This window comes from Trichoderma harzianum (genome assembly GCF_003025095.1).
Source record: "Trichoderma harzianum CBS 226.95 unplaced genomic scaffold M431scaffold_7, whole genome shotgun sequence".
Classification (NCBI taxonomy): Eukaryota; Fungi; Ascomycota; class Sordariomycetes; order Hypocreales; family Hypocreaceae; genus Trichoderma; species Trichoderma harzianum.
Window position 1 is genome coordinate 1,870,231 of NW_020209255.1, and position 13,182 is coordinate 1,883,412.

Sequence of the window (13,182 nt, forward strand, 5' to 3'; positions counted from 1 at the left end):
CTAGACACATTCTATTCATACAGTCAAAGAATTAATGTTACACGGCTAAATCATATCGACGCTTCCTTTTCATCTTTATCAAAGCTCATTAGAAGCTTCAAGCTTCGTTCATACGTCCAAAGTGTAATTGCGCTCGAGGGAGCAGCTTTAACAAGGCTGATTGGGAGACCCTTGTACAGGCCTCGCAGACCCTCTGTTCGGTATATTGACTGGATACCTCGTACCGCGGAGGTGTAGATGGGAATATCTTTGTACACATACTTGCTCCGGGTGGGGCCCTGAACCTGGATGCGCTTGCGGACGAGATCGAGCGGGAAGACGGCCGTTTTTGCAACGACACTGGCGATGATGCCGGCCGTGGCATCGCCGCTGCCCCAGGGGAGGTGGAGGTGGCCAAGCTGAAGCCGCAGGCCTTCGTAGGAGGCGAAGAAGATGCCCATAAAGGGGATGATCTGGCCCAGTGCCGGCCCCAGGCCACGAAAGAAGCCCTTGGGTCCCTCGTCACGATAAATGTCCCACAGCGCACCGCGCAGAGACGAGTAGACGCGATGCCTCCCCTGGGCGGCGAACCGCGTCCTTAGCAGGTCCAGAGGGTACGTAGCCCCCGTGGCCGCAGCCCCGGAGACGGCGCCGGCGACAAACGTCTCTGCCGAGTCGGGCATGCGCGTGTTGGGCAGCGCGGTCTGCAGGAAGACGGTGGTGGAGCGGTACGTGGTGAACTGGACGGCCGAGTAGCACACGTACATTAGCTCGGCGGGCACGTTGCCCTTCCACAGGCCCGTGAGCCCTTCATGCCTGAGGATGTGCTTGATGGTGCGGACGGTGCCGCGGTAGGCGGGTGCTTCGCGCAAGGGGGCCAAGGGGTCGGAGAGCGAGTACGGCTGGAGCTGGAGGCGGATCTTGACGACGTCAAGGGGGGCGACGATGAATCTAGCAGTGGAGAAAAAACAAAATTTAGCGACACCCGGGACAGATTATGCAGGAGCAGGCGTGTGTGTGTGATACTATCTGTTTTCGGAGAGCGAAGTTGTGTTTATTTCGGAGAGCGGACTTTGGCTTACCGAGAGACGAGGCCAGCTATGGCGCCGGCTGACACGACTTGGAGTTTCGAACCCTGTTTGGAAGAAAAAAGAAGAAGGATTAGTATTTGGATTGGCTACTTTTGTGTTTGCGCTATAAAGGAGAAGTATGACGAACCTCATCTTTGAGGTGGCCGCCTCGGGGCGACATGCAGGAGTTTGCGCTTCAGGTTGGGTTGTCGTTGCGCAGGATTCACTCCGGAGATTGTCTTATCGAAACTGAAGGGAGATACGAGGATAAAGATAGAGGTGAGTAATGGCTTTAATAGGTTCGATGCTGGTGAGAGCTCTGCCTTTGTGGCGATGACGGCTCAATGTTGTTTTTTGCGATGCGATCGTGTTGGTGCGATAGCACGCCTAGGCGATAAGTTTTCGAGCTTGGCCCTTGGAATGATAAGGGAGATCGGAGCCGACGGAATGCGCGTTTGAGCGGGATGCAAGGCAATGGCAGCCGTTCGGAGCGAGATGGAGCAGTTTTTGGAAAGGGGGAGAATTTGGAGATTTGATCAATTTCCTGCGTTTGTTGTTGTTGTTTCAAGATTATGGTGATGACAGCATGGCTATTACTATTCCCCAGACAATTTTTTTCATAAGGTTTTTTTTGGCTGGCCATTGTTCGTGACGCCATTGGCGTGGTGCTGGATTGAGAGCGTGCCGATGACATCAATTACAGGTACGGGGTCAGGTACGAAGTACTTTGCGCCTAATGCCATCAGGTTGTTAAGGTGTACCTCGTAGCAAATGGCACCAAACAAGCGGCTCCCATTTCCAGATGATGAGCTGAAGGAGCTGATGATGCCAAATAAGGAGATAGAGCTGATAAAGCTACTATTCTACGACCGAAAATGTAGTCAAATTCGAATTGAGTTAATCCAAGCTTGGTCAGTGTGCATGCAAAACAGTAAGCTTGCATTTCACTCGACAAGGGTATAGACCAAGATAAACCCAAAGGATCTGTGCACTTCAAAGGCTCCGAGGCGGAACCCCCGTATTACTGTAAACGACGATAGGGAATATTAGTACTCGTAAAAGACATTGGACGGTGTTACAGTACGAGTATGTATGTAATAACATAGTCCAAGTCTTACTCTTGCGATGCCGGAGCGCCGAAGTATACCGGTTCGGCGCTTTTCCCCCATGCATCTTCGGCGGACAGAAGGAAGCGCATCCATACAAGTCAGATATATTTACCAGGGTGGGACCTCTAAATGGAATCTACCTATCTAGCATGTGAAGAAATAAAGACCTGACGGTAAAAGATGAAAGAGTTCCAGTGAGGCTCGAGCAGGGGGTCGCTGATCCTTGCACCGAACGTGCTTTTCCCGGCAGGTGGATATAAGGGAACTGAGCGTAGAGGCTTCGGACGCTACTCCGTACAGTCTCGTACCTGTCGACATGAAGCATCGACATGGTGCAAGGGCACAGTCAGCAGCAGCACCAGCCCCTTGCAATATAATAGGTACTGCTGCATGCTTGGCTTCAGTATCAGGACAGGATAGGAAAAGAGAGAGACAGGAAAGACGGTGTACTTGCGGTATGACAGCTGCCCAAGCAATTTGCCGTGATCCCCTCCTCTGCCGCAGTTACACACCAGAACTCATTATACGACTGGAGTGCTATCCACCACGCAACGACTCCATCCAAAGTCCCGCCAACCCCACATTCACATTACCAACGCTGCCTCTCCTAAGCTCCGGCAATAAAACGTTACCCCAAACCTCCCCCACTGACCACTAACGCCCAGCCCAGCCCAGCGCTGGCAATTCCCTTGTGACACTGCAACTGAATAATCGCTCTCCTCTTCCTTTCCCCCGGAGAGCCACAGTCGCTGCGAACTGCTCCACCTATTGGTCGGCTGCACGCTATAACGCTATGTCTGCAGTCGGTACCTGGACTGGGGGGTGCCGCGTACCGGCTACTGCGCCGCTGCGCGAATTTTACGGGTTACCCGAATGTACTTGGAACCTGAGTGCAACGCTGCCTCCGTCTGGGGCGCTACCCTCCAGGTACTTGCGACCGCCCGAATAAGTCTGGACTGGGCCCCGTTCGGGGTGCCCTGGCCAAGCCTCCACGATGCCTGGAAAGCGCTCCCATGGAACCAAGTTGCATCTGGTTTTCATGTGTACTCTATATTAACGTCACTCACCCGCACACACTCTTTTTTCTCTCCTCTTCCCTCTTTTCTCTGTCCTGTCCTGTATCCTCTGTGCTCTATCCTGAACATCATCATCTCTATCTTTCCCGTCTCCGAGACACGGTGCTTTTACGCTTTTGCACAACCTGAATCATATCCACTACGTAGTTGGACGCCTGAGCCGTGCATGTGACGCTTGCCACACAAAATTCCAGACCTCAGGAACCAAACCACCACAACTTCTTAGGGCCGAACTCTACCTATCTTTTGCCCAAGCATTCCTCTCGCCTCTTCGGCAAATACAATAACCAAGTCAAAAAAAGTTCTGAGACACCCATCAGAACCAAGACTTGCCCTCTTGGAATTGATCTCTTCCATCAGTATTAAGGTCGCCTGCCTGTCATGGGCGGAACCGTCACTTCTCCAGATCTCGCCAACCTGCTGGCTCCAATCCTTCCAGCACTCCCTGCGGCTGCGATATCGACTGAGCCAGCTGTGGGCATCTTGCCGCTACTCTCGCCTATCCTGAGGCAGAGGGTGAACTTGTTCTCCTCGTCTAACACAGAGCCATGGATTAAGCTGCTATGCTACGATACAACCAAGGCTGCAAAGCTGGCCGAGCTGGTACAGAATGGAAGCCTAGAACCTCATCCCGTCTCGGGAGAGGTCGAAGTTGACTGGAGCTACGATGCACAGTCAAGATTCCGGAGGCTAGACCAAGAGACGTTGCAGGCGTTGATCGTCTTGACCGAGCTTGGCCTTGCATTTCAGCTGGTATACTGCGTCAACGATGCCGCAGGCGGCGGCGATGGATGGAGAGTTGGAGAGATCACTCTGGCAGACAAGGCCGCGCCCTTTTCGCAGTTCGGCGGCGTCCCAACCGTTGCGGAGGCAGAGGCCAAGTTTCAAGAGGCCAAAATCACCAGCCCCACCGTGGCCTATAACAACGGGTCAACCACGAGCAGCGAAGACCTGATGGACGACGAGGACGACGATGGATACTGGGACCGGTACGATGCCACTCCCGCACGCACTCCCGCCAACAATCGCTCTCCGGCTCCTCGTACCGGTGCCAGTGCTACTACTACCTCCGCCTCCGCAGCTCATCTGGGCGCCTACAATGCCTCTGCAGTCATGGAGGATGACGACGACGACTATTATGCGCAGTATGACGACGTCCAGCCCGCCATGGACAATCACGATCCCGATGAAGAGGCTCAGCTGCGCGCTTTCGTCCAGCCACCACTCGGCCTCGGCCGCTCCAACAACGCTGCCGACTCCTTTATTGTCACAGACCCCAACGAAACCCGAAGGTCCTGGTCTTTTGACGACGCAGACAAGGCCAGCAGCTCTGGCAGCATCCACAACCAAGCAAAGTCCGACCTCCCATCCGCTCAAGAGCTTGCTCTCCTGCACCCGCGCCCCGAATCAAGCGCCAGTTCCAATGGCTCACATACCGTCGCCCGGCTCGAAGCCTCTGCTGGCAAGCAGGAGCAGAACGAGTTTGGCGTTAAGCAGCACGTGTCTCGCAGCATTCGCAGCTTGTTCCTGCTCGCTCGATCGTCGGGCATTGAGCGAGAGGAGTTTGAGCGGCTTGTGCGGGAGGAGATGGACGTTTTGTCCATGATTGAGGACCAGGACTGAATTACCTATATACCCCAAAAGCAATTGTGAAGTCGCGAATATTTGATTTGGATTCGAAAAGCATATGGTGGAGCAAATTGGAATATATGGAAGGTATATGAATGGTCATTATTTGCGGGAGGCGACAAGAGATGGAGCGTGCATATGGGTGGGAACGCCAAAAAGCAGAATGTTTACATTTTCTTGTTTAATGTTTTTTCTTGGAATCTTTTACCCTTTGCTTGATTTAAGCATCACAGCGAATTGGCCGGAAGGAGGCTAGGGGACTGGAAAGCTGGCTGAGGACGGCGTTTATCGGAAGTTGGATTTGAACACACATAGCAATTGGATTGGATTGCTGCTGCATGAAAGTCGGAGTTGTCGAGCATACTGGATGCTTATCTATTGTTTTTACCTTTACTTTTGGTTATCTTTCTAATGAAAGCAAATTTGTCCCATGTGTGTCACATGCCAAGCCTTTCAAGGAGTATCACGAAAAGATCAATGACCCATATGTATCACATGTAAAGCCTTTCACGAGTTATCACAAAAAATAAATTGTAATGAAGAAAGTCAATTTGCCAATAAGCTGATATATCCCCTTTTCCGTAAGGGGGGAAAACAAGTCTGAGAATTTTTTCCTTCTAATGTGATTCCGAACCAGATCACCCGGATACCGCCGGCCACGGTTCATATCTTGCAATCTTTCCGCGGTATAATGTGTATGTAAAAACCGTCCCATGCTCATGCCCGATTTTATTCCCAATGGGCCCCAAGAACGCCCAGCATCTTCGCCCTTAACAATAGCCCCAGATATCAAAAAAACAAAAACAAAAATGATTGGGGGAATTGTGTTCATTTTGAAGAAAGAAAAAGAGAGAAAGGAAAACGCAGAGAGAAATAAAAAAGAGTGGCGTGTAGTCAAACCATGCAAATATCCAACAAAACGCCCTTTTCCCTCGCACTGGCCATGCCGAAAACTCGTCTTTTTTTTAACTTGGTTATGTTATGACCAAGTTACTCAGCGCCATCCTCGCCATGTCAAGCATACGCATGCAGTGCCTGTCTTCGCGCGGGCAGGGCTTCGGTGGGCCCGACATGAGGAAATAAGGAGACGACGAAATAATGTGATGTTGGTTAGACTGCATGAGAGCGTCCGCAATGTCGTGCCTCCTTTGGTTCTTCTCGTCAAGAAGCGTGACTACGTCCCTGAGCCCGCGGTGCACATTGACGTATGAGCATGAACTGTTGCAGTCTAACGAACTCGCCGCAGACGCCGTTCGGTTATTGAACCCGTAAACCTCAACCTTCAAGATTGCTCGCATAGTGGTCCGCCAAGTATCTGGCTCCAGGAATCTGTTGTTGTAACTCCTGAGCAATTCGCAGTCGGGAGAGTTGCCGGCACTGTCTTCGGCGGCTACTCTTGTCCATATTCCACCAACATCTTTGTAGCTAAAATAGAGCATCTGATTCTCCTGCTTGGCACGCTCCGTGTCTCTGTCCACCATTTCCAAAATCGAGGCATAGGCGTTGCAGGCGGAGGGAACAAGAGCTCCAAGGCACATCATACTTTGGAAACGCGAGATGGGTGGCGGTTTGGAGAGGTCGAACATATCCTGGTAACATTGGGCACAGTTGAGGGTATCGTGCGCAATTTTGGTAGCCTCGCGGGCGACACGCATAGCAGACAAGACATCGGATGGGAGGCGATTCAGGGAGCCTAGTGCCATGGAGAGCGAGGTGAGGCAGTCGCAGGAGCTGGTAGGATGTGGCCTCGCTTGTCCCAGTTCCGGCGACGTCGTGTCTGTGCCAGTCGAGCCCAACGGTTCAAAGCAATTGGAGGAGTGTGTGCTGGGGCTAGGCTCGCTAGGTGTCGGAGGCTGTAGATATTGAGAAACCATGTATCTCTGCAGAGACTCGTTGAGGTCTTTGGACATGGTGTCCGTCTCGTCGAAGCTGATACCCTCGAGAGGATCAGCCTGGCCCATGTTCATAGGCATCCCCACACCATCAAACAGCCCTTGACTGTCTCGAGAGAAGTAGGAGTAAGCTGCGTTGTCGTCCATCCCAAACAGATAAGAATTGCTTGAGTCATAGTCAGGTAGCAGATCAAGGTAAGAGGTGTCCGATGGCAGAGACTGGCTCAGGAGGTCCAGAGCATGGTCTGTCAGCTCTATTGACGGCAGAGGTTGTTGATGGTGATTATGATGGTGAGCAGTGGCATTGTGTAGGTGGTGTTGATGATGATGATGATGATTATGTTGATGGAGTTGATGGTGATGGTGATGGCCTGCATCGCCATACGAAGAAGTTGCCACGGCATCACCTTCAGCAAGGAGAGAAGACGAATGAGAAACTGTGGTTGGAGCTGAGACCGGAGGGAGGGGAACAGGAGCAGGTGGAGCGACAGAAGCAATGGAAGAAGCAGAAGCAGAGCCCAACAAGGACGCCGACTGAGCAGCGGTCACAGGCACGGATGTAGATACAGTAGACGAAGCCGCGTTCTCTGGGTGTCGTCGCTTTCGGGGACGGCCCATGGGCTTCTGGGGTGAGTAGACGCAGTTGATGCCCTCTTTCTGGCAGCGCAGGCAGCCACCGGGCTCCTTGGAGCAAGCGATCTTGCGGAAACCTAGACAACAGACTACAATCAGAATCAAAGTCTCCGGAACTCTTGGCCCGCTTCCCAAGCCCGCGGACTCGGGAGCGTGCACACTCTCTCACGGGGACTCACGGCACTCGTCGCAGGCCCGATGCTTCTGTGGGCCAGCCGGCGCGGGCAGGGCATTTCCGGGAGCCATGGCCGGGACGTCGACAGCGGAATGCGAGTCGAGTACAAGGCGCGTACGAAGTACAAGGACGCAGTACGACTCCGGCTCAGTGGGAGATTCTGCGACTGGGAGCTGATAGGCAGGGCTTAGCAGAGGGGGGGAAGAGAATCGCAGGCCGTTGACTTGTCGGGGTTCCAAAAGTCTCCGAGAAGGCTACGCAAAATTGCCGGTTGGGGCGCACGAAACAAAAGGCAGCATCAGGAATAAGCAGCAGAGGCAAGGAATAGGAGCTGCGCGCACGGCGTGGCAGCACACATTGGCTCAGCAGCGCATTTCGCACAGAGGATTTTCGATGCAGGTGGGAGAAACAAGTGAGGCTGCGAGGAGGCCAGACCCAAGAGTCAAGGCTGGGACCAACGGCAGAACTGGGACTGGGACTCCCACCCAGGCCTTATCAATTATCAACCCAGATCCTCGTCTTATCCACAAGGTACCCGTGCAGCTGGGGTGACATCCAGGCGACAGGACCTGCAAGTAGCTGGAATGCCGCGGACCAACGAGCATCTGGGCTGGGCTGTGCTGGGCTGCTGCTGCTGCTGGCTCGGGGAACCTGGATGGCCCAGAATGCGCACCCAGCGCCAAGTACCGAGCAAGTATTCCTTACCTGGCAATACCCAACCAACTGACTGGCCAGCCCTGGTTTGTCAGCGGAATATCGAATCACAAGAAGAGCGACGAAACTTGCTTGGGCTCCGGCCAGCCAGAGGATTTGCGGGCGGAATTACGGAGGCATCGGAGACGGTGCAGCGGTCAAGGCCGAGAAGTTCTGAGCATCGAAATTACATAACCTAGGGCAAGAAGCTGGTCGCTAAACAGTAGGCATTTATAAGCGCCATAGTGTAAGGTTAAGTGTCAGAAACCATGATTACCTGACAGGGCTGCTGGAGGATGGGAGGGTAGCACGCTTGGTACGGTTCAGGAAAAAGCAGGGCCATGGGGGCGTGTTGGTTCCGCATCAATGGGTTAATTCAGACCCATAAATGCGGCGGATGAGCGACCCGGGGATGGTACAGTGTTGGCGTTGTGTTTGGTAGGGCAGAGCTACTGCTAGGTGAGGTCTAACGGCTAGTCTGGGTTGGAGGTGGGGAGACAAGATGGGTGGTGATGATGTCGGGGGTGTTTCCACAGAGGCGATATACATCTTACATCCCGCCGGAGCTGTGTGGGATAGTACTGTGGACTAATAGTAGCAGAGCAGAATATATTCATTTCATTTATCAGAAGAGACTTGATGCCACAACTACATACGATGTTGGGCATTCAGTCACCTTCCAGGCTCCGAATTTGTGTGTGTTACATTGGGGCTGTCTTCAGCCTCGAGGTGTCATCCATCAGTTAACCTTGCCCTGCTCCACAGCATCTGTCTACCCGGCTGTTGGTTATGTTCGGTTATACCAACAGTTCAACGGCATGTACTTTATGTCATCAGACTGTTACTGTCCGAAGTTGTCAACGAGTTTGAGATATATACCAAAACTCAGTTGTTATCATGGGCAATCATAAGCCTTGCTTCTACATAGGATATATACCAAATCTGGGTCTCTGTGACATGCCTTGATAATGAATAATTAATCCAATACAGTTTTTCAACACATAAGCATACGAGTATGCTAACTAGAAAGAATCTTGGTTGAAATCGGGACTCTGCATGACGTCCTGCTGCCATCCGCTGCTAAATCTCCCATCTCCCCAACACTCGCCTATCAGCAGCATCGCCAGCATCGCACAGACAACGCCCACCCGTGCCAGCTGTCAGCTCAAGCCTCTCCCTAACTGTACTCCAACAGATACCTTTATAAGCTACAATACAAACAATCTCTTGCAACTCGGACGTGGGGTAGTAGTGAACCTGCTCCCCTCCCAAGGGAAGAGTGAGTGCCGCAGCTGTCAACTGCTCAAATGCCTGCTAACAATGTCAACAGCCCGGGTGCAAATCCCGGCGTTCGAAATGCGAATGCGCCTTCTTTTTTTGGTGTTTTTCACATCTTTTCTTTTTGCACTTGATGTTTGAGCCACCAGGAACTTGAGGGGCGATTGATGAATCATGGATGACAACTCTATGCTCTTTAGCATGCCTCCACTAGCCTGAATTGGTATCAGATACTGCTAGCAGATTATAGCATCTATGGAATGGCTGATCTAGTGGTATTCTAGCGTGAGTATTTCTTTTGCCTCTTTGTTGTCAGCATTACCGTAGTTGTTGCTCCAGAAGCTGCATCGTGGAGAAGGATTGGCACTGACGTGGTCCACCAATACAGTACCACTATTAATCAACTCGCTGCTACATTAATGATTCCAAGAGGATAAACTCATACCAAACTCAAGTCAGAAAAATAAATATACTACAATACCGATACATGGCTTTCGAGTATGTTCGTATCCCAGAGGGCTTTCAAAAAAAAGAGAGAGAAAAAAAAAAGAATAAAAATTGAGGATCGCTGCAGGGTAGCATCTCAAAGTGGGAGATTTAGCTCGTACAGGGATCATGTTTCTCCAACTCCAGACAAACAATCACTTCTCAACCAAGATCGATGATTAGCGTCGCCACCCTTGTAGCTCCATAGCCGAATGCCTGCTTTAATTTCCAAATGCTGCAGACCTTTCTCCCGATAGGTCGATATCCTCCGTGTTGTCCATCAACTTCATATACGATTGCCAGGTGCCTCTTCCTTAGCGACGCCACGAGAATTCGGAGAAAAACAAGGCGACTGAACCTGTCACCAGACCGCCTTGTCTCTGCTTAACCAGCCACTAAGACCCAGAAGTCGCATGGCTTGAAGCAAACATAACAACGTGGTCGCGGTCTAAAGTCTCACATGCGGCTGGGCTGAAGCAACTCGTGTTTTTGCGCATCATGATCAAGGCCAGGCGGACGCCCATCGGCTGATCAGAGACGACTGCTCATTGGTGTCATTTGCGCTGCATTCACTACACGACACATTCGGAAAAGAAAAAGAAAAAAGATATAGATAAAGGAAGCGACTGGAAACCAAAAACACGCCATGGAGTCGCCAAATATCGACGACATCGTGGCCAAGATGCCCATACAAGGCCTGAGCTACGGTGTCCGGACCGCGTACGGCGACACCTTCAGGCTCGCCGTCGCCAACGGCACCGCAAAGCCCCTGCTGTTACCCTGGTGTCTGCTTGGCCCGTTCATCGTACCCGCGCTGTGGTTAGCTGTTCCGCATAAGTGCCGGATGTGGTTCTATCATACGCGATGGCTGGCAATGGCGTTTATCGTATGGTCCAATGCCTATCATTTGCGGTATGCTTCGAGCACGAATATGGCGTGCGCGTATGCGGCTGGGTTGGCGGCGACTTGGGGGACCGTCCTGAGCTTGAACCTGCTTATCTGGACGAGGCCGCAGTTTGACGCGGCTAGAGTACTGAGGATTAAGAAAGGTTCTGGCTTCATAAAAGCGACAAGCGGTGAAGTGGACGACACTCCTGGACAGGACTCGGCAGATGCTGAAGTTACAGGCCATGATGGCAAGGGGGAGAGCGAAAAGACAAATGGAAATGGGAATGGAAATGGGAACGAGCTGCGAACACGAAAGAAGCTATCCAAAAGCTTGAAATCACAGGCCAAGCAACAAGAGGAGGAATTTGAATACATCTGGGAGCCTTACCCAGAGGGAGGCTTTCTTGAGCGGCTGGCATGGTCCACAGATCTCATACTCAGCTTCCGATGCGCTGGTGAGTAGCGTTTTTAACATTTCAACATTTGCCATGACAAACGACTGACTAACTGGCCCATTTCAAAAGGTTGGAACTGGTCCGTCGCATCCCTCCCCCGGCCAAAAATCCCCTCTCAAATCTCCTACGGGGATAAAGTCGACATGGACTCAATACCAACGGTCAGTAGAAGCGGATATAAGCGCTACCTCACCCAGGCCGAGTTTGTCCGCGATCGTCTCATCAAAATCGTTGTTTTGTATTTCGTCCTCGACTTCCTCTCTGTATACATGGTGAAAGACCCTTACTTTATCCTCGGGCCAGATCACAAAAACTACGTGCTTCCGCCTCACCTCCAAGGAATTCCCCCATGGCTTCTTCTCGCTTATAGGGAAATCTTTTGCCTTGCGGGTGTGTACGCTGCCATTGAGGCCGTCTTTGCTGTATCCGACCTGGCGCAATACTGGATGGCTAACCGCTTCTATCCTTCTCGGGCGGTTCTATACCAGTTTGCTTCGACGTTTGGCTCTTTTGGACAGGTCCTCGACCGCGGTCTCGCCGGGTGGTGGGGAAGCATGTGGCATCAGACATTCCGCATGCAGTTTGCCGCTCCAGTAACATATCTCTTTCGAGAGGGATACCTAAAAAGGGGCACGCGGCTTGCTTCCCTGCTGGCTATTCTCATATCCTTTTTGCAGTCTGGGATCTTACATGCTTCAGGCAGCCTCACCTCCGTGCCGAAGACGAAGCCTTGGAGGGCACCAGTCTTCTTTTTTCTTCAGGCGACGGGCATTGTGCTCCAGCAATGCGTGGCGTGGCTCTTCCGGGCGTACTTGCCACGGCCGCCGCGGGTTGTGTCTCGGACTGTGAATCTTTTCTTTGCGCTGACGTGGTTGTATTTTACGGCGCCGCTTTTCATTGATGATCTTTCTTCGACGGGGCTGTGGCTGGTTGAGCCGGTTCCGGTATCGCTGTTTCGGTTTCTGGGATTTGGGCATGAGGGAGATCGCTGGTGGCGTTGGGATTGGGATCATTTGCCTAAGTTATACATTGGGGAGACGTGGTGGCAGACTGGAATAGCCTTGTAGATGGCATGTATCATATTTGTTGGGTTCAATCTCTTCGTGGGAAAGGTTTACATGGAACGGATAGACAAGATACTTGGACAGACGAATGTTGGATTCATCATTTGCATTAATAGTGTATATAGCTCTCAATTAACCACATTACTACATGATCCCGCAAGAAATCTCGTACCTCATTTGGTCGTAGCAAGACGAGCAGTCTCCTCTTTTAACCAAGCAATCACCTCGCCATACCCAGCCTGTCGTCGACCCAACACTTCCAAAAAGGCAGAATATCCGGTGCTTGAAGCTGTTAGCACACGATATCACCGGCTATGGAACTTTTAAACTTACGCAATAACCTGCCCCTTGCGAATCTCGCACGCATATTTCTCGAACCGCTTCTTCCTCCACTTACTCGTTAAGATTAGGAATGCGATGTCCACGACTTTTTTAATAGTCCCTGCGGTAAGAGAATAGTCAGCACCTAACAACCTTCCACCTCTTTGACGGTTCGAAATACTTACCGATGATGAGATTCACTGAGAGTCGCGTAGACGCAGACAAACATCGTAGGTAAGCCCACATCTTGAGCGCAGTCTCGGAGAATGTGCCGCGTAAAGAGTTTAGCACAGTGTCGACTGAGTTGTGCTCCGTATCGAAAAACATGAGATGAGACTGGTACTTGAACGAATCTATACACAGTTTTGCTATGTTAGCGTACCCCGGAGAGTACATGTCTGAGATGGAGGAGAGGATAATACTGACTGAGCACT

At 51.7% G+C, this 13,182-nt stretch overlaps 6 protein-coding genes across 6 annotated transcripts; 3 read left to right on the forward strand and 3 right to left on the reverse strand.

Moving 5' to 3' along the window:
* Positions 1–50: 50 nt before the first annotated feature.
* Positions 51–1,230, reverse strand: M431DRAFT_88074 (hypothetical protein; the record flags this gene model as incomplete). Its single annotated transcript, XM_024923864.1, has 3 exons — positions 51–930; positions 1,062–1,114; positions 1,198–1,230. 3 exons carry the CDS (start codon positions 1,228–1,230, stop codon positions 51–53), a joined length of 966 nt encoding a protein of 321 aa, XP_024773882.1.
* Positions 1,231–2,899: 1,669 nt separating this feature from the next.
* Positions 2,900–3,511, forward strand: M431DRAFT_452506 (hypothetical protein). Its single transcript, XM_024915285.1, has one exon. The coding sequence runs from the start codon at positions 3,032–3,034 to the stop codon at positions 3,404–3,406; it is 375 nt and encodes a 124-aa protein (XP_024773883.1). The 5' UTR covers positions 2,900–3,031; the 3' UTR covers positions 3,407–3,511.
* Positions 3,392–5,301, forward strand: M431DRAFT_509216 (hypothetical protein). The gene has a single exon (XM_024919249.1). The coding sequence runs from the start codon at positions 3,616–3,618 to the stop codon at positions 4,855–4,857; it is 1,242 nt and encodes a 413-aa protein (XP_024773884.1). The 5' UTR covers positions 3,392–3,615; the 3' UTR covers positions 4,858–5,301.
* A 536-nt stretch (positions 5,302–5,837) lies between these two features.
* Positions 5,838–7,634, reverse strand: M431DRAFT_6437 (hypothetical protein; the record flags this gene model as incomplete). The annotated part of the gene is made up of 2 exons (XM_024921659.1): positions 5,838–7,465; positions 7,568–7,634. 2 exons carry the CDS (start codon positions 7,632–7,634, stop codon positions 5,838–5,840), a joined length of 1,695 nt encoding a protein of 564 aa, XP_024773885.1.
* A 3,032-nt stretch (positions 7,635–10,666) lies between these two features.
* On the forward strand, positions 10,667–12,430 carry M431DRAFT_483021 (hypothetical protein; the record flags this gene model as incomplete). The annotated part of the gene is made up of 2 exons (XM_024916088.1): positions 10,667–11,363; positions 11,433–12,430. 2 exons carry the CDS (start codon positions 10,667–10,669, stop codon positions 12,428–12,430), a joined length of 1,695 nt encoding a protein of 564 aa, XP_024773886.1.
* Positions 12,431–12,600: 170 nt separating this feature from the next.
* M431DRAFT_87014 (hypothetical protein) lies at positions 12,601–13,075 on the reverse strand (the record flags this gene model as incomplete). The annotated part of the gene is made up of 3 exons (XM_024923753.1): positions 12,601–12,709; positions 12,761–12,869; positions 12,934–13,075. The coding sequence occupies 3 exons, from the start codon at positions 13,073–13,075 to the stop codon at positions 12,601–12,603; spliced, it is 360 nt and encodes a 119-aa protein (XP_024773887.1).
* Positions 13,076–13,182: the final 107 nt, after the last annotated feature.